A 23,254-nucleotide genomic window follows, 5' to 3' on the forward strand; every position below is an offset into this window, starting at 1 on the left:
CACTAATGCACAATCTTCATTTAATTAGTCACTTAATTATCTCATTAACTTTAACTCTTTGAGGACTTGGAATTTGACTCAAGACTTGTTTGTGACTTGGAAGGAATGACTTGGTTCCTCCTCTGATGAAATCAGCTGCTGAGTTCATGGGTGGAACAAAAATATGGCAGGGCTTTTACTCTTTGGCCCCTGGTTCACCCACCTCTGCTTAATGCCATTAGTGAAGAAACCCAGAATCCAGGAGCAGCCAAAAACCACAAACTGAGCCAGTTGTGGAAGACTATTTCATGTTAACTTTTTCATTTTGTATGCAATGTAAATTTTTTTTCAGATAGCAAAGCATTACATAAGCCCCAAGTAGGTTTCATTCCTTCTTAAAAAATAAAGAAATAAATAAACTCACTCTTCTCTGTTGTAGCCTTCAAGGTTCAGCACAACGCAACCACGCATCCAATCACGCAGAGGACTCCACTTATAAAGGGCAAAGGTCAACAGGGACAAACTGATGAACACCAGCCCCACCATCACACACACCAAAATAACCAGCAGTGAGTTGCTCTGAGAAAACATGTGAGAGAACATGAGTACCAAATCTGTGCTGTTCTTGAGTGTTCACTAGAAATGTTTTGTACCTCTGGTGGGCGGCTGGTTTGCATGAGAGCGAATGTGGACAGATGATCACAGGAACACACAGTGTAGCTGTTGTTGGACATTAAAACAGAACAACCATCTACAATCCACTCGCTGATATTCCAGTACACACAGAACAGAGAACCGCTGGGATCAAACTCCTGCAAAAAGATAAAGTATCAGAACACTGAATATTAGATGTTTTCAGATGTTCATCAGTGCTCTGATAAAATAAAAACACATTTCAGTCTCTCACTCTGATGTGTTTGAGGGTGAACTTGATTGGTTTAGTTAGCTTAGTGTTGGTGGTTTTGGGAAGAGTAGCTGAGATCACGGTGGACATCATGGTTTTAATCGTGTCCTTTGGTGTGTTGAAGAAGTCTGGCTTCAGTAGATTCTCCATCGTGTTGTAGCTCATGAAAGCCACAGCAGCTGATCCTGTGTGACAGAAACGGAAACTACAGTAAATGCAATACTATGTAAAAACAATAATAAAAAGTAAAATAAAGTAAATATGGTTTAGAGGTAAAGCTATGAGTCTGATGAGATATGGTCTTTTTATGATTTTAGTTCACACTGAAACATTTGACATACTTTCATTGTTGTTCTTGGCGATCCCAATGAGATCGATGTCCACAGAAGAATTTATCGTGTCGAGTTGAGGGATTTTATCTAAAGTGACCTGTGGTCCAACCATGAAGACTTCTATATCTGATTAAACACAAGAGCATAACCCTGTAACTGATTACTGAAATAAACTGCACCGACTTTCTGTTTTTCTCATTTTAGTTTTTTGTAAATATTTTGTGTATGTTCACTGTTTTTATGCTCAAAGCAGCAAATATTCACATAAACACATTGTGCTCTCCACAAACCATGCCCACATAGCAACATTGTTTCGGCCCAGATCCGGCCCACATCTGGCACCCCTGGAAAGATGATCTGGCCCACATGCAGCGTGGAATGATGGCACTTGGGTGGACCGCTCCTGTTTGCCAGATTTGAGCCACAAGCACAAAGCAAAATCCCCAGTGTTAATTTATCACTCTGAGTGTGGACTCATATAAACACTGAAGCAGTGTTAAAAGTAACACTGAAGCAGAGTTGAAGTTAATGAGATAATTAAGAAGTTAATTGAGTTATGATTGACCATTACTGAAGACACCCGATGTTAACAAGCAGACTCACCAACCGAGAAAATCACAATTTGTGTGTCACCGTTATAGTGGTCAGTGTTTGCTTTAGTTGTGATCTTGGCTTGTGGCTTTTTACTTTTAAAATTTGTTTGGCAAGCCAAGAGCAAAAGTCATAGGGTGGTGATGATTATGTTTTAATGTAATTGTTGTTTGACCTTAGCTACTGAACTAATTTACAGTGTTTTCTCTAAATAAAACTTCAATTATTGATTGTGACCGCTTTGATTCCACAATGAAAGTGTCTGCATTTTCTATACATTTTGTAGCCATCGCTTGAAAGTGATTCTGTGTTTATTTTTTTTTTAATTAAAGCTTTTTTATTTTAGGCACACACAGATAACAAGAATCAGCGTATGAGTCTCAACAACGGTGACAAACAGCATATCCAGATAAACAGATCTACTCTGAACATCACAGAACTAGATACTAAAAATTCACATAAAAACAGCAAAAATAAAATATAGTTAGAATAAAAAGTTAAAAAGACAGTTCAGCTCATAATTTATTCATGCCGCAATGCATGATGGGAGCCATGGATGTGTTTTTATTGGCTACAACATGCTTTTTTGATGGTCACCGTTGCTGTGATGCTCAACGCTGATTCTTGATGTCTGTGTGTCTAAACTAAAGAATTTTTTCTTTATGTAGAAATAACTTCTAAAAACAAGTCATATAATGCCAAAAATGCTGGATTGCTATCTTTTTTTCCCACTTAATTTATGTATACATTAAAGAACCATGAACTTACGCATTCAGGTCACTCCATGACAATTAGTTCAAACCACAATCAATAGCAAACATGATTGCCTTTGCTCTGGTCTGCATGTTATAATTCTGTTACCACAGCCACACACAATCTAAAGTAAATAACTGAAGGTTCAAGATCCCAACTAAAGCAAACACTGACCACTATAATGGTGACACAAATTGTGATTTTATCGGTTGGTGATTCTGCTTGTTAACATCAGGTGTCTTCAATAATGGTCAATCATAACTCAGTTAACTTCTTAATTATCTCATTAACTTCAACTCTGCTTCAGTGTTACTTTTAACAATGCTTCAGTGTTTATATGAGTCCACACTCAGAGTGTTAAATTAATACTGGGGATTTTGCTGTGTTGGCCATAACAATGCCACATGTCAGCCAAGAGTAAAGAAATTAACCAGAACTTGACCTTATCTGAGCCACAAAATCTGTGTATATTAAATATGAAGTATTTTCAGCCTTAATAAGCCTGTTAACAAGCAGAATCACTGAAGGAAAGAAGAGAACAGAAAACGAGATGAGCAGAAACACAAGAACTACAACTGATTTCAGCCACAACCTTAGATGAAATGAATTGAAGATAAAGGAAGACATTAAATTGCTCATGATCTCAGCAGAGGAGGATTAAACAACCCCACAAACAGCTTTACCAGCTTCATTTACTACTAACCAGACTTACTTTATTAAGTCGGCTGTTACAGTGTGTTTGTTAAACACATTTGCAGCTTCAAAGAAAGCTAGAGTGACATGATATCAAGTGACGGCTGTTATCTGTTGATGGTTTTATAATCATCATGAAGTACACTGGTTCACTGATGTTTTTTTTAATCTAACAATGTTGTTCCAATGATGCATTCATATTACAAACCCTGTGTTTCTACTAGTGATGTCCGATTCGTGAACGAATCGTTCAATTTAACCGGTTGAACCCGTTCACCAAATCGAACTGAATCGTTTGAAACGGTTCACGTCTCCAATAAGCATTAATCCACAAATTACTTAAGATGTTAACTTTTTTAACGTGACTGACACTCCCTCTGAGTCAGAATAAACCAATATCCCGGAGTAATTTATTTACTCCAACAGTACACTGACTGAACTGCTGTGTAGACCGAACTGAAGATGAACACCGAGCCGAGCCAGATGACGAACGAACACGCCCTCTGCTGGAGCAGTTCTCGTTCTCGAGTCAAGAACCGGTTGCATCGGTTTTCGGATCACCAGTACACTGAACCGAAAACCATTTCTTTCGGACGCGTCCGATTTGAGAACCGATGAACTGATGCTACTGCGCATGCGTGTAAAGTATTTCGGAAAGTGTGATAAAAGATCTATATACATTTTTATTATTATTATTATTATTTTTATTTTTTTTAAGATGAATGTTTCTAATCTGTATGTTGTAGATTATGTATAGACCAGAGGGGGTTTCAGGGAAGTTGAACAATAATTAAGAACTCTAAAGACTCTATGTTTAATAGGAATAAGGGATGATTTATGAAATATGTGTACTGTATTTATAGTTAATGATGACACATTCACAAATTGAGTTTGTAGTAAACAGAACATGAACACGAGTAGAGCAGCTGATTATACTGAACTGCAGCACGTGCCGGTTAGAGTGATTCTCGTTCTCGAGTCAAGAACCGGTTGCATCGATTTTCGGATCATCAGTACACTGAACCAAAACCGTTTCTGTCGGACGTGTCCGTTTTGAGAACAGAGGAGATGATGATACTGCGCATGCGTGATTCAGCGTGAAGTCAACTGACTCACAGCGCGCCTGAACCGAACTGAATCTTTTGGTATTTGATTCTGAACTGATTCTGTGCTAATGTTATGAGCGCGGGTAAAACGAGGGCTTGAATGAAGGGGCAATCTGGCGAAATGTAAGTTCATTTAATAACAAATACATCGCAATGGTTTATGTATAGTGGTTTCTGCGCTGATGACACCTAATTTATTTACTTTATATCTTCAAGACTTAAATCCTCATATGCACATTATTGCTGTTACTGTATTTGGGTGCGTTGTTGCAAAACTTAATTGTAAACTTTTCATGATTAATTAGGTATTACTGACTTTGTATATTTGAATGTTTGATAGACGTGACGCCATTACGTCATCGCCAATGACGTCATTACGTCAAGCGTAGTGATGTGTCGTTCGTGAACGAATCGTTCTTTTTGAACAAATCTTTTAGGTGAACGAATCGTTCTCGTTCACGCAATCCACTGACTCATATTTCTCGTTCACTGAAGTTCCTCCCTCCACCGCAGCGTGGCGCTATTAGCAGCGCTTGCGCAGCTCAATGAACCGGTTAACAACCATTTCATCCTGTCAAAGAATTACTCAACCTCGAGCCAATAGCCTTCGATTATGAGATGTGACAGAGCATGTGATTTGTTGAATGTAGTGAACGAATACGCCCTTCAATGAACGAGTTTCATATGAGTCTGAACTAGATCTATAGATCTTATCGTTCGTGAATGAAATGACTGAACTGATACCCATGTCGTTCATGAACGTGTTGAATGATTTAGTATATCTCGTTCGTGAATGAAATGACTGAACTGGCGCACATGTCGTTCGTGAATGTGTTGAATGAATGGATACGTTTCTTGAATGAAATGAACTGGTATAGCTTATCTCGTTCGTGAACGAAATGAATGAGAGTCAACTGGGTTAGTCTGCCAAGCATGTCAATCTCGCAAAATGCAAAGCGCAGTTATAGGTACTGTGCACATACGCTTGTTTTGATATTTAGCATACAGAACTCCACGTTTAATCCCCGATTTATTAATGTGAATATATAATATACAACCTATCTTATCAAACAATTAAAATGCTAATTAGGCAAGAAAACCTCTGCTTTGTTCATCTGAACAATTTAATCAGACTTTATACATTGAATGCGATTATGCACACATTTTTATAAAGCCAGGTCAGTTTTTGTAACAAGTGAATACGTTCGTTGACTTAAGACAAAACACATAATACACCATTTTTTCCACCTGCTGGCATATTTTGTGTAATACGAAAAAATTATCACTGAACGAATCAGTGAACGATTCTGAACGGATCATTTTGGTGAACGAACTGAAATTGAACGAATCTCTTGAAAGAATCATAATTTCCACCACTAGTCGAGCGTAAAAGAACCAGTGAACCGATTTTTCAACCGGTTTATTGAATCAAACCGTCCGAAAGAACCGGTTCGCGGAAACGAATCAAACTTCCCATCACTAGTTTCTTCCGCATGAGATCCAGCAGTATTATAACAATCAGTTAAAGTCTTTTAACAAACATGAGCTTAGAAAAAAAACTTAAATTATGCTGCCACACACAGATATAAACAAGCACATGAATATCAATAATGGTGACAATCAAAAATATTTAAATAAAGTTATCAATTCAGAACTTCACTGAAAAGTCACAACAGAAACAACAGCAAAAAATATAAGAAAATATTAAGAATTAAACTAAATAATAGGACAATTCAGCGGCATAATTTATTCATGTTGCAATGCATGCTGGGAGTTTTGTACTATGCTTTTTCCTAGCATGCATTGCAGCAAGGTACATTTTTTGCTGTCTGACCCACCACTGCTCAGGGGTTTTCAAACCTGTCCTGGAGGTCCCCCAGTCTCTTTAATCAAACAAACCCAATTCAGGTCTCTGCTAACGAGCTGATGAGTTGAACAGGTGTGTTAGATGAAGGAGACATTCAAACTGTCCAGGGCTTGGGGTCCTCCAGGACAGGCTTGAAAAGAAAACTATAAAAAGCCACTGACATCAAATCTGTGTTTCATCATCAATAATAATTGCCCCCCCCACTTACCTACAGAAGCAAGAGTAAAACTGACACTGTCACTTGTGTCTGTCTGCTTCACTAATATAGAAATTAGTTTATCGCTGACTTTTAACAGACGGTTTCCATAGGAGGCTAGTTCAGTTGGGTTTACTGATGATAATGACTCTAACATCATCTCTGAAGTGTTGAAGACCACAGTCAAAATGCTCATCACCATCTATTGATCAGATACATGAAAATATCAAGAGAGCCATTAAACAGCACTGCTTTGTTAATCATCTATTATACTGATTTGATTAAATTTTTTATTGATATTTATCTTGAAGACTTACAGTCGCAGGGAGATCTTGAGCTGCACTGTTCTCTATCTGCTCAAGAAGATTTTGAAGACATCCTTCTAAGGTCTGACTCTGAAATCACAATTGAGCTTTAAAAAACTTAAAAGACTCTGTGCTCTGTCTAAATAAAAAACAATATTCAGCTTACCCTGCATTGATCTGGCAGTGCAATAATCATATCTGAAATGAGGTAATTATTCAATACAACATGAATAATGTAAAATTAAACTTTCAGACTTCAAACTTCCACATTCAGGTCTAGAAACATGCTCACCTGCAATAGTTGTGAAGATGTTAGTCTTACAGAAACAGGAGGACAAAGTGCCACTGTAGCATGTGCAGGTGTCCTCATCACCAAAGCAGTAACAGTCATTACCCCAACATTCATATTGGTTTTGGTTTCTATATCTCCAGTAGTAGAAATAATGCATTCTTGTGTTGCAGAACATCTGGTACTGAGCACCAGAGCAGATGTATGATGCGTCATAAAGCACACAGTCATAGACTGGACTAACTGCTGTACTGAGAGCATTTATATTGCCATAAGTCTCACAGAAACATGAGGACAAAGTGCTACTGTAGCATGTACAAGTGTCCTTATTACCAAAGCAGTAACAGTCATTACCCCTGCAGTAATATTCATAATTCCAGTTGTAAAAATCATGCATTCTTGTATTGCAGAACATGCGGTACTGAGCCCCAGTGCAGATGTATGTGTCGTTATAAAGCCCACAGTCATAAACTGGACTAACTGCTGTAGTGAGGGCAATGCTATTGCCATATGTCTTACAGAAACAAGAGGACAAAGAGCTAGTAGAGCATGTACAGGTGTCCTTGTTACCAACACAGTCACAGTCATTATTCACACACAGGTACTGGTTTTGGTACTGATATCTCTGGTAGGAGAAATCATGCATTCTTGTATCGCAGTACATGCGGTACTGAGCACCAGTGCAGATGTACATGTCATTAAGAAGCACACAGTCATAGAATGGAGTAACTGCTGGAGTGAGAGGAATGCTATTGCCATAAGTCTCACAGAAGCAGGAAGACAAAGTGCTACTGTAGCATGTGCAGGTGTCCTCATAACCAAAGCAGTAACAATTATTACTCCAGCATTCATACTGGTTTTGGTTCTGATACATCCAGTAGTAGAAATAGTGCATTCTTGTATTGCAGTACATGCGGTACTGAGCACCAGTGCAGATGTACATGTCATTATAAAGCAAACAGTCAAGGCCTGTGACTGGACTAAGTGATGAAGGAATAGTGATATTATAGCCGTAATTTGTACAGAAGCAGGAGGATGAAGTATGACTGTAGCACCAACAGGAGTCCTTATTAAAACGACAGTCACAGTTATTACTCCAGCAGCTGTACTGATATTGATTTTGGTACTTATATTTGTAGTAGCTAAAATAATGCACTGATGTGTTGCAGTACATGTGGTACTGAGCACCAATGCAGATATACGTGTCATTATTAAGCTCACAGTCCAAAACTGGCCTAACTGCTGCAGGGACAGTGGTGTTATTGCTAAACGTCTCACAGAAGCAGGATGAAGTATTAGAGTAGCATGCACAGGTGTCATTATTACCAACACAGATACAGTCATTACTCATGCAGTGGTACTGGTGTTGGTCTTGGTCTGTCTGGTAGTAGAAATGATGCATTGTTGTGTTGCAGTACATTTGATACTGAGTACCACTGCAGATGTGCGTTTCATTATAAAGCACACAGCCATAAGCTGGACTAACTGCTGCTCTTGCTTCAGCAGCAGTGGTGGATATGAAACCTGAGGATTAAAAAGATGTGATCAAAGTCAGAAAACACAAAAACCAAATCAGCTGAATTTCCAGCATGTCTAGCACATTTAAATTCATGTGAAACACGAGTTCTCTTACGAGAGTTCTCTCGTACTGCGTCTTAGCAAGACGTTACGGGAAAAGTCTCTTTTCACGAAATACTGAAGCAAAAAATTATCCTTAATTTTGAATTTTTGTAAAGCGCATTTGCAGCAGCACACAGCCATAGGCGAGACGGCTCGCTCACTCATTGGCTGCTCTGCGGCAACTGCACAGCCTATCGAGCGCAGGCTGATACAACTTCGCGCCCTTCATGCCACTTCCCACCGAAACGGGTGTGGCCCAACCCTATAAAAGGAGCTCGAAAAGGCTGACTCACCTGATTTTTCATCTCTTCAGCGAAGCTCACGCATCGTTGGATCACGAAGAAGCAAGCGCCATCAGATAGCATCTCAGCGGGACAAGCTATTCCTGAAGCTGCTGGCCAACGCCGCCTTCCACTGCCGTTCCTGCTGCGCATTCCGGCGCACATATCCTTTCAATTCTGTTATATCCAACTGTTCTTTATCCGTGTGTGTGTGTTCGTCCTGCGACACACACTCGTAAAAGAGCTTGCATCTTTTTTAAGATGCCTTCCTGCGGCTCGTCAGAGCCCCACTCAGCGAGGGAGACCGGTACGTCATCTGTGTCTCCTGCCTGGGTGAAGATCATGCAGCGCTCGCGCTCGCTGACGGCGGATGCCCTCACTGTCTCGGCCTCGAGTGGTCTGCACCAGCGCCCCCCCTCTCGTTCCCGGCTGGATGGTAGTTTCCTTTCGGATGAGCGTACTTCTCAAGCCCGCCTCATTTCTTCCTGAGCTTCACAAAGAGGTGGCAAAGGCTTGGAACGCTCCATATTCAGCGCGAACTCGTTCGTCTTTCTCACTAGCATTCTCCACACTGGATGATGCTAAAAACAGGAACTACCAGTCACTTCCGCCGGTGGAACAGGCGATAGCGACGCACCTTTGTCCGCCCTCTGCTGGACGGCGGACGAAAGTGGTGTTGCCATCTAAAGCCTGCCGCATGACGTCACCTCTGCTCGCGCGAATCTTTTCTGCTGCTGAGCAGGCTGTGTCTGCACTACACACGATGGCTGCAGATGTTCCAGGGTGATCTCCTCTGTAAACTGGACAAGATGGGACCTGAGGCTATCTGTCTCGTGGATTTTAGAAGTGCTTTGCTACTAAATCCACTGCACAAGCCATGGGATGAGTTATGGCTTCCGCTACGGTGGCTGAGAGGCATCTAGGGCTGACGCTCTCAGACATGGCAAGCGCTCCGGTTCTGCAGCGAGTTGTGCTAGACCGGCCTCGCAAAGCTCTCAGCCACACCCCCCGCCTCCTGCTGCTTCATCGAATCGCCGGTGTACGAGTTCCGCTGTGGCCGAGCTCTCACCCAAGCGCACCGCTGTTTCAGTTCCAGGAATTGTGACTGTCTCAGCGTTTTCTGCAACGCGCAAGCCTGCACAGTTGCCCGATTGCCTGCACACAAAAGCCGTTATCACAACAGCTTCAGCAACGCAGCTCGAGACCCCGTTCTCGCTCTACCGGCCGGCGCCCCGCGCCGCGGGGTCCACGGCAGAGGATTACGGTGAGGCCGGAAGCCCCGAAGCCATCCTAGGAAACCGTTATCACGGCTACCCAGATATTTCCCGAAAAAGGTGTAATCTCTGGTGTCCCGGCCACGGCCGATGGTGCTATAAATGTAGTGACGATGCCCACTGCTCAGTGCCCATCTCCACAGCCCTTCACACAGGGCTCGCGCCCATAAAAGCGACTCAAGTCGATCGTGTGCACTGCATAATAAAAGTGCCCACTCCTCAGTGCCCACAAACACTATGTCACACGCGTCATGTGGTTTCTGTAAAAACGAAACTTGTTACAGTTTTTACAGCTACAGTTTTTTCGATGCCCTCCGCGCTTTCTAGCTCGCATCGAAACTACGGTCAAAACAGAAGTAGCACACCTACTTCGAGCCGAAATGTTAAAACTGTTGAGCAGAGGGGCTGTGGAGCCTGTATCTCAAGCTCAAAGCGAGGGGGGGCTGTACAGCAGATACTTTCTGGTGCCCAAGAAAGACGGGGGTCTCAGACCCATACTGGATCTAAGACAGCTGAGCAAAGCATTGGCGAAATGCAGTTTCAAAATGCTTACAACCAGGAAACTCCTCGCGCATATTCGCAGATATTCATGTCAATAGATCTGAAGGACGCATATTTTCAAATACAGATGGCGTCACGTCACAGGCGATACTTGAGATTCGCCTTCGAGGGCCAGGCATACCAGTTTACAGTCCTGCCGTTCGGCTTGTCCGTGGCTCCTTGTACGTTTACGAGGTGCGTGGACGCAGCGCTCGCTCCTCTCAGACTCAGAGGCATGCGAGTGCTGAACTATTTGGACGACTGGCTGATTCTGGCTCAATCACGAGCGGAGCTTGTGGAACACGGGGCCATTTTACTCGATCACCTCGAGAAACTCGGTCTCAGTGTTAACTGGATGAAGAGTTCGCTGAACCCCAGTCAGACGAGACTGTTTTTGGGTATAGCTCTGGACTCACGTTCCATGACGGCGCGGCTGTCACCACAGCGCGTTGGGCATTCAGCGCGCAGCAAATTTCTCTCCGCTGCAGCGCTCCGCATGCGCCCCCTGCAGTTCTGGCTGAGAGCGCGGGTATCTGGTCGGCTGCGTCTCAGGGTCAATCAGAGCTGTGTTGCAGCCCTGAAACCCTGGACAGCGAACGACTGGTACCAATCAGGTGTAAGCCTGGGCACTTCCTCGAAAGTGAAGATGGTTTCGACGGACGCCTCCACTTCAGGATGGGGAGCGCTGCTCGAGGGCAGACCGTCCTTTGACTCAAGGGTCATACTCAAACCTAGGCACGGTTATGTGCCGAAATCCCTCAAAGCGCCGTTTCGGGCTCAGGTTATTGCCCTGTCTGCCCTGACGGTGTCAGGAGAGGATGGAGACTCGAGTCTTCTTTGCCCTGTTAGGGCTTTAAGAGCTTAGGTGTCTCGCTCCGCTGTCTTTAGACAGACTGAGCAGCTGTTTGTCTCATTCAGTGGACGTTCCAAGGGAATGGCTGTTTCGAGACAGACTCTATCCAGATGGATAGTTGACGCCATAGCGTTAGCTTACGCTTCCAGGGGCCTTCAGTGCCCACTGGGCGTCAGAGCACACTCCACAAGGGGCGTCGCCTCATCGTGGGCGTGGTCTATGGGGATCTCCTTGCAGGATATATGTATGGTGGCAGGTTGGGCCTCGCCGTCTACATTTATCAGGTTCTATAACCTGGAGGTTCCTGCCTTGCAAGCAAGGCTGCTGTCGGTATAGTCGAATCAGGGCCCTGATTGGAACTCTGAGATCACGAGCGTTATGCGCTGCTGACTGTTATATGGGCAGTATTGCGTAAGACCCGCATTGCCACATTGGTCAGGCCCTGCCTCGACTGTGTGATGTCATATTGCCGCATCTACGGGTGCTGCTAGATAGCCCCCCCCCCCCCTCCTGTCCTGGACTCTCTGTGAGTCCTTCGGGTGACTGTGCACTGTAAATCCTGGGCGTTGCTTCCAGGTTTATTGGTGTGTGATCCCTGCGCGCACTGCGCTTTACATGGGGTTCCCGTAGCTTCTTGCTAAGACGCAGTACGAGAGAACTCTCGTAAGAGAACATACTCGGTTACTAATGTAACCTCGGTTCTCTCTAGAAGAGGGAACGAGTACTGCGTTCTCTGCCGTGCGTACGATTCACTCTAGTTCGATTCGTCGATGAAATAAATCAGGTGAGTCAGCCTTTTCGATCTTCTTTTATAGGGTTGGGCCACACCCGTTTCGGCGGGAAGTGGCATGAAGGGCGCGAAGCGACCTTATTGGTCTGATGTTGTATCAGCCTGCGCTCGATAGGCTGTGCAGTTGCCGCAGAGCAGCCAATGAGCGAGCGAGCCGTCTCGCCTATGGCTGTGTCCTGCTGCAAATGCGCTTTACAAAAATTCAAAATTAAGGATAATTTTTTGCTTCAGTTTTCTTGCTTCAAAATAGACTTTTCCCGTAGCATCTTGCTAAGACGCAGTACTCGTTCCCTCTTCTAGAGAGAACCGAGGTTACGTTAGTAACCGAGTACGTTTACACCAATTCACTTGCATTTCTCAATACTGAGTTTCGTTAATTTGTTTTGATATGTTGTATCAGTCCTTAAATTAAATCGCATTAAAGCGCATTAAATATTTTCTAAATATTTAATTTATGTATGCATTTGGAATGCATTTGGAAGTGATATTTACTGGTCTGTTAATTTGTGTCATTATACTTATGTGAAGAGTTTTACAATGACTAAGTACTGAGAAAAATGTAGCCAAATGGTATAAAAAAAGTTATAAAGTTCACAGAAACTAATCAGCTTACACTCACACAGGATTAAAGAGATGACAGTCAGCAGTACACCACCTGTCATAAAAAAGACAAATATTAAATATAATATAATATGATATTAATATAATATTAATATTAGTATAATACTATGAGAATTTGTTCACATTACACACAAATATTAAATGGTTTTTAAAGCAGATCTTTTGGACTGACATGCACCAAAAATGCTGTTTTTCCAATAATCACAGTAAAGACTTAATCACAATATGACAAAGGCAAACCTCTCTACTCCACCTGAAAAGTTGGTCTGTTTACTATTGTTCTTGTTTTAGAGCTGCTGTACAGCTGAATCTAATTTAGTTTGAATTACACACTTTTTTTTTTTATTTAACACTGTAAATCTGCTTTGACACAATCATTATTGTATAAAGCGCTAAATAAATAAGGGTGACTTGACTCCTGTTTACATGTTTACACGTTTCATTATTCTGATTATGAAGTGAAGAGTACTAATTTTACTGCCATTTGCAAACCCCACAGCACAAATGATGAACTTACATACAGTTGGTGTGTTACTGACCACTGTTTTAATCTACTTACATCTAAAGCAAAACACATCTCTGTGGACAAATTGGAAGGTTATGAATATTGCAATGCTTCTGTTACTGGATTGCATTTGTGTTCTTCGCATTGTCTTTGGATGAAGATACAGAGCTAAGACTGCACAGTGAGTTTTACTGACTGAGTTTAATAATTTGGATTTAAGTTTATTCATGAAGCTGTGTGAAAACTCTGAGCACACTTTGGTAAACGATCTGGTGCCATACTAATTACATTTACAATACATTTAGTCATTTAGCAGACGCTTTTATCCAAAGCGACTTACAGATGAGGACAGTGGAAGCAATCAAAAACAACAAAAAGAGCAAGGATATATAAGTGCTATTACAAGTCTCAGTTAGGTTAACACAGTACACCTAGCATGGGATTTTAAATAATATAATAAATAAATAAACAGATAGAATAAAAAAATAATAGAGCAAGCTAGTTAGAGGTCTTTACACACACACACACACACACACACACACATAAAATTGCATAATAAATGAAAATAAAATAGAATACAAAAAGATTAGAAAGGTAGTTCGATTTTTTTAAGAATATAATTATAATAGTGAGAGCTAAAGTTAGAGGGTCAAATAAAGATGGAAGAGATGTGTTTTAAGCCGATTCTTGTAGATGGCTAACGACTCAGCTGCTCGGATTGAGTTGGGGAGGTCATTCCACCAGGATTAATTAGGTAATTAGTAATTAACTAATTTGTTAGAATTAATAATTAATAATTAATAATTAATAATTAATTATTAATTAATTAATTAATTAATTAATTAATTAATTAATTAATTAATTAATAATTGATTAATTAATTAATTAATTAATTAATTAATTAATTAATAATTGATTAATTACTATTTAGTTAGTAATTAATTAATTAGTTTGGGCAAATGATGACATGAATTAGGTTAAGCTACTGCCTGTCTGCTCATTGAATAATTAATTTTAAAATATCAATTATCAACTGATTATTAGCAACTATTTTTCAACAACATTACATTGTGCAACAAATCAATCAATTGTACAGTACTTTTCTGCATTGAACAGACTAAGAATAGGACACAAATTAAAGTGAAATTAAATAGCCATGTTACAGGAAAGCATCCAACTGGATTCTGTGATCAGTGTCAAACCTTGGAAACAGTTGAGCATTTGATTACTGTGTTACTGTGTATTAATGCAACTTCTAGGATGCAAGCTGCCATTAAAACCTAAAAAAAGAAAGAAAATTAAGAGACGGTGGAGAAGAGCTGTGGTGTGCTGAAGAGGGATGCGTGTTTTTTTCCGGAAGTTTATAACATTAAAATTACGTTTAGACCCATGACATGCATTACAATTTCATGATGTTGCCTCTGAGTCTCTGTTTATGTTAATGATGAAAGTTAAAGAACAAGTGAACAAGGCCTCATTGATCAAGCTGCTGTCATCAGAATTGCTGGGACAAAAAATGAATGTCATTTTACTTAATGACTCTTCACTCAGTAAACCACAGTGGTTTACTGAGTGAAGAGTCATTAAGTAAAATGACATTCAGCCAAGCATGGTGACCCATACTCAGAATTTGTGCTCTGCATTTAACCCATCCACAGAGCAGTGAACTCACACACATCGTGAACACACACAATGTGTTCATCATTTATGCTGCAGTGCCCGGGGAGCAGTTGGGGGTTCAGTGGCTTGCTCTAGGACACCTCAATCATGGTATTGTGGCCCGAGACTCAAACCCACAACCTTAGGAGTCAAACTCTCTAACCACTAGGCCACTTCTTTCCCTAAAATAAGGGATAGTTCACCCAAAAATAAAAAATTGCCTATGTTTTACTCATCCTCAAACCATCCTATAGGTGTATACGACACATAGAACAATCCTGTGTTAAATGAAAACCGCTCACTGTACAAGAGTGTTAGTCCACACAATGCCAGAGCTTTCCCTATACAATCTTTTTTTCGATTGTTCTAAAAAAATTCCATAATTAATAATAAATTTTTTACTGAATCAGATGTTGCTGGACAAATAATTTGCGGTGCTGTGACTTACAAGTGACCCCTTTAAATAATTTCTAGGTTATAGTATTGTGTGAATATTGTCCCACTGTAAATACAGTGCAAATAGTTCTGTCTCCTTGGATAAAAGGGAAGTGAAAATACAAATCAATAATAGACTGAACAGTTCCATGAAAATATGTCTGTAACATTTACCACTCTCGTCTTTTAAGTCAAATGGCACTAGGTAGGTGTGTGTGACATTAATAATTAATTGTGGAAATTAATATAGTTAAATTTATAAAATAAATTAGTAATATTAGTTTTATTGCATAATAAATTGGTTGATGTTTCTCTTCTAAGTCTTTTTTGTTGGGCTTGAGAAAGCCAACATTTATTTGAACATTATTATTATTTATTATGAGAATAATTGACACAGACTAGAACTTTAATGTTTCACCAAATTCAGCTCAGATCTTCAGACTCGTCTGACTCGTGTTGCTGTATAACTGGTCAGACTTACCTTCCCCAAAAATCCTATTGACTTTCGTTATATAATCAATAAAGGTCTTAACACTTAACCCTTTTGGCGCCAGAGGTTTTTTCCTAAAACGTTCGATTTTGACATCTTAATTTCAAAAGGCTACACTGTAAAACCCGACAAGTAACTTAATCAAACCGTTTGAGTAAACAGATTGGCTTGATTTAAACCATGTAAGTTTTGAAACTTTGCATTCAAGTAATTAAGTGATTAACTAAGTGCTGATTGAGAATTAGTGATGAACAGCTGCTGTTAACAAACAGAATCACTGAAGAAAAGAGAAACACAAGAACTACTACAACTGACTTCAGTTTTTCTAAAACACATTTGTTGTAATTCAAAAGCCCAGAAGAAATGCCTCTGGAGCAACTAGGGGTTAAGTGTCTTGCTCAGGGACACATTGATGTCTCACAGTGGATTCAAACCCGGGTTTCTCACACCAAAGGCATGTGTCTTATCCACTGCGCCAACACCAACCCTACCAGGGAAGATACTGCCAACTACCCTCTACACAGATTGCATCTGCTCCTTTAAAACCACTGGTTGAAGTCTCACCTTTTAAGATCACACAAGTGCTTATCTTCACGTGAGAGTCACTTAACATTGAATGGTGAATTGTGTGACTTTAAGGAAATTTGTAAAACACCTTGTTACGCCAAACATATAAGGAGCCATTTAAAAAAAAATCATGAAACTTTAAGGTGCCCTTTTAGCCAGTGTGGTTTTTAAACACATCTGATTTCATCATCCAGTGGTCACAGTGGTCAAAAACATTGCAGCTTTTCCATTACAGACTTTAAAGCAAATATCATTATTCAAAATGCAGAACCAAAAGACAGTGAGCCACCAACTCTGTTGCTATGCACACACTTTTATCACCATTGCAGTTAATTTTATATTGCTTGTGATAGATATGAAGGTCAGATATGAAAGCCAATACATTTTTGACTGGACCAGTTGTTATTTTTGCACATTATTTTGGACTTGAATTTTGTGATAGTTTTTATTTGATGCTTTCCCAATTTAATTTTGCAACACACGTGTGACAAATAAGCTCTTAACTTGAAAAAAACTTTCTATTGTAATTAATTTTATTTCGAATAAAATTAATTTTATTGCTGTTCTACAAAAAAATAATAATATTGATGAAACAAAAAGAAATTGTGATTCTGTCCATTTAAAGATTTTTTTTGAGGACCAATGTTGTACTGAGTAGCATTTAATAAATTAATTCACTCATATTGTATTGACAGTTTTGTGCTGAACTATAAACTGCTTGAGTAAAACCTAAAGTTCTGAAGCTGCACTGTAAAAACCAAAAAAAAAAAACAGTTGAGAGCTCAAAAACCTTCATAAGCTGGTTGCCTTAACCTTCAACTTCAACTACCAGGTTTTGTAAACTTGTGGAGTTTTTATCATTTAAGAATATATTTCTAGTCAACTAAACACAAAGTTGAAAGTTTAACTAAAAGTTCACCTAACTTAATATATTTTGTTGATTAAACATGCACAAAAGTTTGTACAACTAATTGACCTTTAAGTTGAGTAAACTCAAAAATCTGCTGAAGCTGGTTGCCTTAGTCATAAGTTGGGCCAACTTAAAATTTTAAGTCAACTAAACACAAAATTGAAAGTTTAACTAAAAGTTCACTTAACTTCATATATTATGTTGATTGAACATGCACAAAAGTTTGTACAACTAATTGACCTTTAAGTTGAGCAAACTCAAAAATCTGCTGAAGTTTGTTGCCTTAAAATTTTAAGTTGGCCCAACTTATGATTTTTTACAGTATAGCAGCGCTTCCGTGTCCAAACGCTCTATCAGTTACCACCAGAAAACAACAAAATGTGCTAATATAAACTCACAATGTGATAGAATACTAGCGAAAAAGTTATAATATTAACCTTTAACTCCATACCGAAGTACCAGATACACTGTAAAACCCGACAAGTTAACTTAACTCAAACCGTTTGAGTAAACCGATTGCCTTGACTGTAAATCACTGCAATTAACTAATTGCAATTAAGTAATTAAGTGATTAACTGAGTGATAATTGTGAATTAGTGATGAACAGCTGCTGTTAACAAACAGAATCAGTGAAGAAAAGAGAAACACAAGAACTACTACAACTGACTTCAGACACAGTCTTAGATGAAATCAACTGAAATAAAATACATGAAATCACTCAAAATCTGATTAAACAACCCACAAACAGCATCACCAAAAAAAAAAAAAAAATCATCAAAAGCATCAAAAAAGAAAAAAAAAAAAAATGAATCTGATACATTTTTACAGCAGTTTAATTGAGTGGATGTTTTCATCCCGAACATACCGAAAGGGTAGTGAATTTGAATTATATATATAAATATATATATTTTTTATTTTTTTTAATCAAAACAGAAAAATACTTACTTTTAAATACCATGAACACCATTATGGAATCTGACAGCCCACTGTGTTAAATATTTCTTCAGCAAACCAGATCAGGTATTGATGTTCTGAAATTATATAAGAGACAGAAAACTAAAATTAATCATGATGAGGAGAGCAAGGAATGTAGTAACACGACATGAGGGTGTGACACTGTCAGTTTAACCTTTTAGTTTGCTACGGGGTGAAATTACTATCATTGTCCAGATAAACAGCACCCTTCTGAGATGACAGAAAAAGTTAGGTCTGTTTGTTTCCTGCCGCTCATTAAAAAGCATTTAATTATGAAATATGTTTGGGATCATGCCATAGATATTTAACACAGAAGAAAAATGAACCAACTGATCCTGGATTTCTAGATTGACCCATTTGCCTCACAAGTTTCATATAACATAATATAATTTATTACATGACATAATCCTTCCAAAAAAATAAAATAAATAACCATTGTAAAGTAGGTTGATTGAACAGGTTTTGTCATCATTGATCTCCAATTTAGCTCACAATGCCTTTGGGAAATGTGCCCTGGGCAGTGGATCTATAGTTCCCAGCATGCTTTGCAAGGGACTACATTAGAAGTCTAAATGTAGGGATGGAGTGTTATTTTATGTTTTTCAGTAAAGACGTTGAAGCAGAGTTCACCAATCAACATAGAGCAGGTGTGCATGCTTTGAATGTGTTCATCCTGAGTTTTATTGAATGTTGTATGCTGGGTAAATGTAATGAATGTAAGTTGAATCAGCATTCTCTCGTTTTATGAAACTCAACCTTGATTACAAGAAGGTTACAGCAACAAAACTATAATTTATAGGTAGAATGAGATAAAAAAGCACATTCTTAAAACAAATACACATGTTCACTTTTACAGCAAATAACCAGTACTGTCAAATCAATTAATCACAATTTGGCAATCATCGTAACACATTTAATTCAGGTCTATTTTACGCCACTGTTCTGTCTGTAAACACTGCAACACTTGCAACACTGAACAACCTCTGATTTAGTTACCCTTATTACACACCTCAATACACATGATAAAGCAAATATGACCCTGGAGAACAAAAGCAGTATTAAGTCACTGGGTTTATTTGTAGCAATAGCTACAAATAGATTGTATGGGTCAAAATTATATATTTTTCTTTAATGTCAAAATTAATTAGGATATTAAGTTAAGATCTTCATGTTCCATGAAGATATTTTGTAAATTTCCTACTGTAAATATATAAAAACTTTTTGATTAGTGATATACAATGCTAAGAACTTCATTTGGACAACTTTAAATGCAATTTTCTCAGTATTTAGATTCTTTTGCACCATCAGATTTCAGATTTTCAAATAGTTGTGTCCTATCATAACAAACCATACATCAATGGGAATCGAAAAATTTACTCGTATGACTGGTTTTGTGGTCCAGGGTCACATATTTGTTTTGATAAGGCTAATAATTAATCCTACGGATGAATATCAGAAAATTATATTATCTTAAAATAAAAGTTTAATTGAAAATTTCAATGTTTAGCTTAAATAGCATGGACATACAGTATTACAAACAGAAGTCAAAACTGCAAAAATGCATTGATTTATAATAACATTAAAGCAGTTAATTCTCATTTAAGCATGTAAAGAGGGTCTCACCTGATAGGAGTTCACTTGTGAGATCTTTTCCCGACTAGACTGACTGAATATTTGATTCACAATTTTATATGACCTTTATCTGCTCATCTAATGAGGAAACATACTATAAATATGTTTGTCTTCCTGATAAAATTCAAATTAATATGAAAATTTATACACAAAGACAGCACGCATACCAAGATGTATTTACAACATATCAAGACAATGCAAAGATCACATTTTAAATAAGTCGTACACATTATTATTGTCACATATTCATGCCAAGTGTGAATAGATAGGAATACATATTATTTATGGTAAAATGCTATAATAGTTTTAGTTTTAATTTGAATATGCATAGAGATGTTGTTTCTGCACAGACAAGGATCTGCATGTCGAATTCTACAGAAGAGAATCTAAAGAAGAACAAACTGACCTAGCAACCAAAATCACATTTATGTAAGCAACTAAATAATCTCTCAAATTCTAAGCACACATTTCCTAATCACACTACAACATGAAGCTCTTGCTGTCAGTGTTATGATTTATAACATGAATAACTATTTGGTCTATTGCCTAATACTTGATAAAGAAATGTCAACTAATTGTAAAGTTATATGTCATTGTGAGTATGCCTTTTGAATGTGCCTCAACAAGTAAAGTCGTAACATAACGATACCTTCGCGAATCATTAGCTAATGAATTAAAGCATATAACTGGAAGTTGAAATGCATGCTTCAACACATTGTGGTTATAAAAATATTAATTTACTTCATTAGTTAATATAATATGTTATTAGGTAATTAATACATTATGACACATTTACCTAATGATAATTTATTGATTCCTTAATCTATGAATCATATAGAATGTTCATTAGTTGCTGATGCAGTAATCATTAATAAATGGATTAGTTCTTAATGAGTTATACATTAACTTATGATTGTCTATGCATTAATACTAATAAGCATGAATAAATTCATATTAGTGCCTCTTTATTGTAAAGTGATGCCTGGTTTTCTATAGAGTGATTAAATCATAATGTTTGTTACTTCTTTTTTTTCATTTGTGAAACTTCAGCATTCAGTTTTGTGAGAGTTGAGCTCAGACGTATGATGATGATGATGCTATGAAGAAAATCATGTTTAACTCCAGAAAACCTTTATCCATTTTAATCAAGCAGCTGTTTAGAGAAAAATCAATATAATAACATATTTATTTTTTCCAAAATACAGGTATTGACTGGTGAAACAATACAGATTTCATTTTGATTGATGTTAATGCAGCTTGTGTCAAAGTTGTGTTTTTATCTGATAGCAGAAATGTCACAAAATTCCCCAGCTTGTTTATTTCCTTCTAATCAAATTAACTTATAAACAACAACAACAACAACAACAACAACAACTCATTGTTCTCTGCCGTAACCTGTGTGTGTACTGTAAACATTTGCTATAAATTTTCAATTTTGGTTGCCAGTAATCCTGTAAATTTATGTATATGCTATACATACATTTTACTGTAAATTAGAATATTTATTGTGAAATTCAAATCATTAAATTAACTACAATTGAGATGTTTCACTGCTGTGATAGCGTGTAAACATTTGGTTAACTTATTTCATTTGAGTCCAACGAGAAGGAACATTTCTAAGCATAAAACTGCATCTTATCAACTCTCCATCAACAGTAGTAATTGTCTTTAAATAAAACAACAGAATGTCAATGTTTGCGACTCATCATTAACTAAAGCACAGACTCTACTGTCCAGCACGATGGTGACCCATAAAATTACATTAACAGATCTCTCTTGAGGAAAATATAACACAGTTCAGCTAAATATTTACTCTTCTTATAGATAATGTGAATTATTAAGTGATGATCGTGCTTTAGTGATGATCAGCTGCTGTTAACAAACAGAATCACTGAATGAAAGAGAAACTCAAGAACTACTTCTGACTTCAGTCACAGCCTTAGACTGAAATAAAAGACAATCATGGCTTAATTTCACAGACAGGGATATCTTCATATATCTACAAAAAATATTTGAGAACTACTAGAGACTGTCATTTTATTGAAAGTGTTTTGGTTGGATTGTGGCCCAAAAAAAAAAAACTTTTTGACTGCTATAACTGTAATTAAACACAAATTGAATATTCATATCAACATACTTAAAAACATTATCTTTTAGTTCTATAGCAGTGTTTGCACACACACGGATATTAAGAATCAGCACATGAATCTCAACAATCAGTTCTTTTGGTAAACAATGGTCAGAATCAAAAGCTAAATGTTGCAATGCATGCTGGGGACCAGCTCAGTACAAAACTCAACCATGACTTTCAGCATGCATTGCAACCAGTGTTGGGGAGTAACTAGTTACATGTAACGGCGTTACGTAATTTAATTACAAAATTATTGTAACTGTAATTAGTTACAGTTACTACGAAAAAATTAGTAATTAAATTACAGTTACTTATGAAATTTTTAACGATTACAAAGGGGATTACATTTGAATGTTTACACGCATCCACATACAGATTTAACTGATTTATTTCCCAAATTGCACTGACTATTCTGAGACATACGCCCTAATAATTTCCGGGATGCGGAAATACAGTCTGGTTCGTAGAATCCAGTCATAAAAACGAAATGCCTAACGCGGACGGAATATGCCACATTTTGGATGACTAAATCAAAAGTAGGTCAGTACACTTGAATCAAAACATGACATGGACTAGTGTCTGTGAATATTAAGCCCCAAAAATGCAATATATGACTTGCACATTCTGCGTGTCTGTGGAAATCAGGCGCGGACTGGACACCGGGAGAACCGGGACAATTCCCGGTGGCATGGCAGCCGATTTTGCCCGCTATTTAATATCATTATTGTATAATTGCCTGCCGAATGTACTAAAGCGATCATTTGCGAATCCGCCATTTGATAATTAAATCTCTAAATCATGAATTGTTAGTCATGACTCGCGCGTTCTCCGCGCCTCCGCCAAACGGTTTGGATCAGACTCAGAGTAATCAATGCGAGAGAGAGAGAGAGAGAGAGAGAGAGAGAGAGAGAGAGAGAGAGAGAGAGAGAGAGAGAGAGAGAGAGAGAGAGAGAGAG

The 23,254-nt window shown here is 38.3% G+C and overlaps 1 protein-coding gene and 1 long non-coding RNA gene across 2 annotated transcripts; both read right to left on the bottom strand.

The window, feature by feature from the left end:
* Nucleotides 1-410: 410 nt before the first annotated feature.
* On the bottom strand, nt 411-1,396 carry LOC132142052 (adhesion G protein-coupled receptor E4). Its single transcript, XM_059551689.1, has 3 exons — nt 1,225-1,396; nt 887-1,068; nt 411-791 (listed from the first exon to the last, which is right to left on the bottom strand). The coding sequence occupies exons 1-3, from the start codon at nt 1,325-1,327 to the stop codon at nt 525-527; spliced, it is 552 nt and encodes a 183-aa protein (XP_059407672.1). The 5' UTR covers nt 1,328-1,396; the 3' UTR covers nt 411-524.
* A 5,342-nt stretch (nt 1,397-6,738) lies between these two features.
* On the bottom strand, nt 6,739-7,219 carry LOC132142053 (uncharacterized). Its single transcript, XR_009434018.1, has 3 exons — nt 7,019-7,219; nt 6,893-6,924; nt 6,739-6,816 (listed from the first exon to the last, which is right to left on the bottom strand). It is a non-coding gene; the product is annotated as an uncharacterized LOC132142053 (long non-coding RNA).
* Between the last annotated feature and the right edge of the window lie 16,035 nt (nt 7,220-23,254).

Source organism: Carassius carassius, chromosome 6, assembly GCF_963082965.1.
Source record: "Carassius carassius chromosome 6, fCarCar2.1, whole genome shotgun sequence".
In the NCBI taxonomy this organism is placed as follows: domain Eukaryota; kingdom Metazoa; phylum Chordata; class Actinopteri; order Cypriniformes; family Cyprinidae; genus Carassius; species Carassius carassius.

Excerpts from the sequence above, each read along its gene's own strand:
- LOC132142052 (XM_059551689.1), bottom strand. The coding sequence starts at position 1,327 with ATGGTTGGACCACAGGTCACTTTAGATAAAATCCCTCAACTCGACACG. Across the intron at positions 1,069-1,224 it reads CGCCAAGAACAACAATGAAA|GATCAGCTGCTGTGGCTTTC; the intron begins GTATGTCAAATG and ends TCTGTCACACAG. Across the intron at positions 792-886 it reads TCACCCTCAAACACATCAGA|GAGTTTGATCCCAGCGGTTC; the intron begins GTGAGAGACTGA and ends ATCTTTTTGCAG.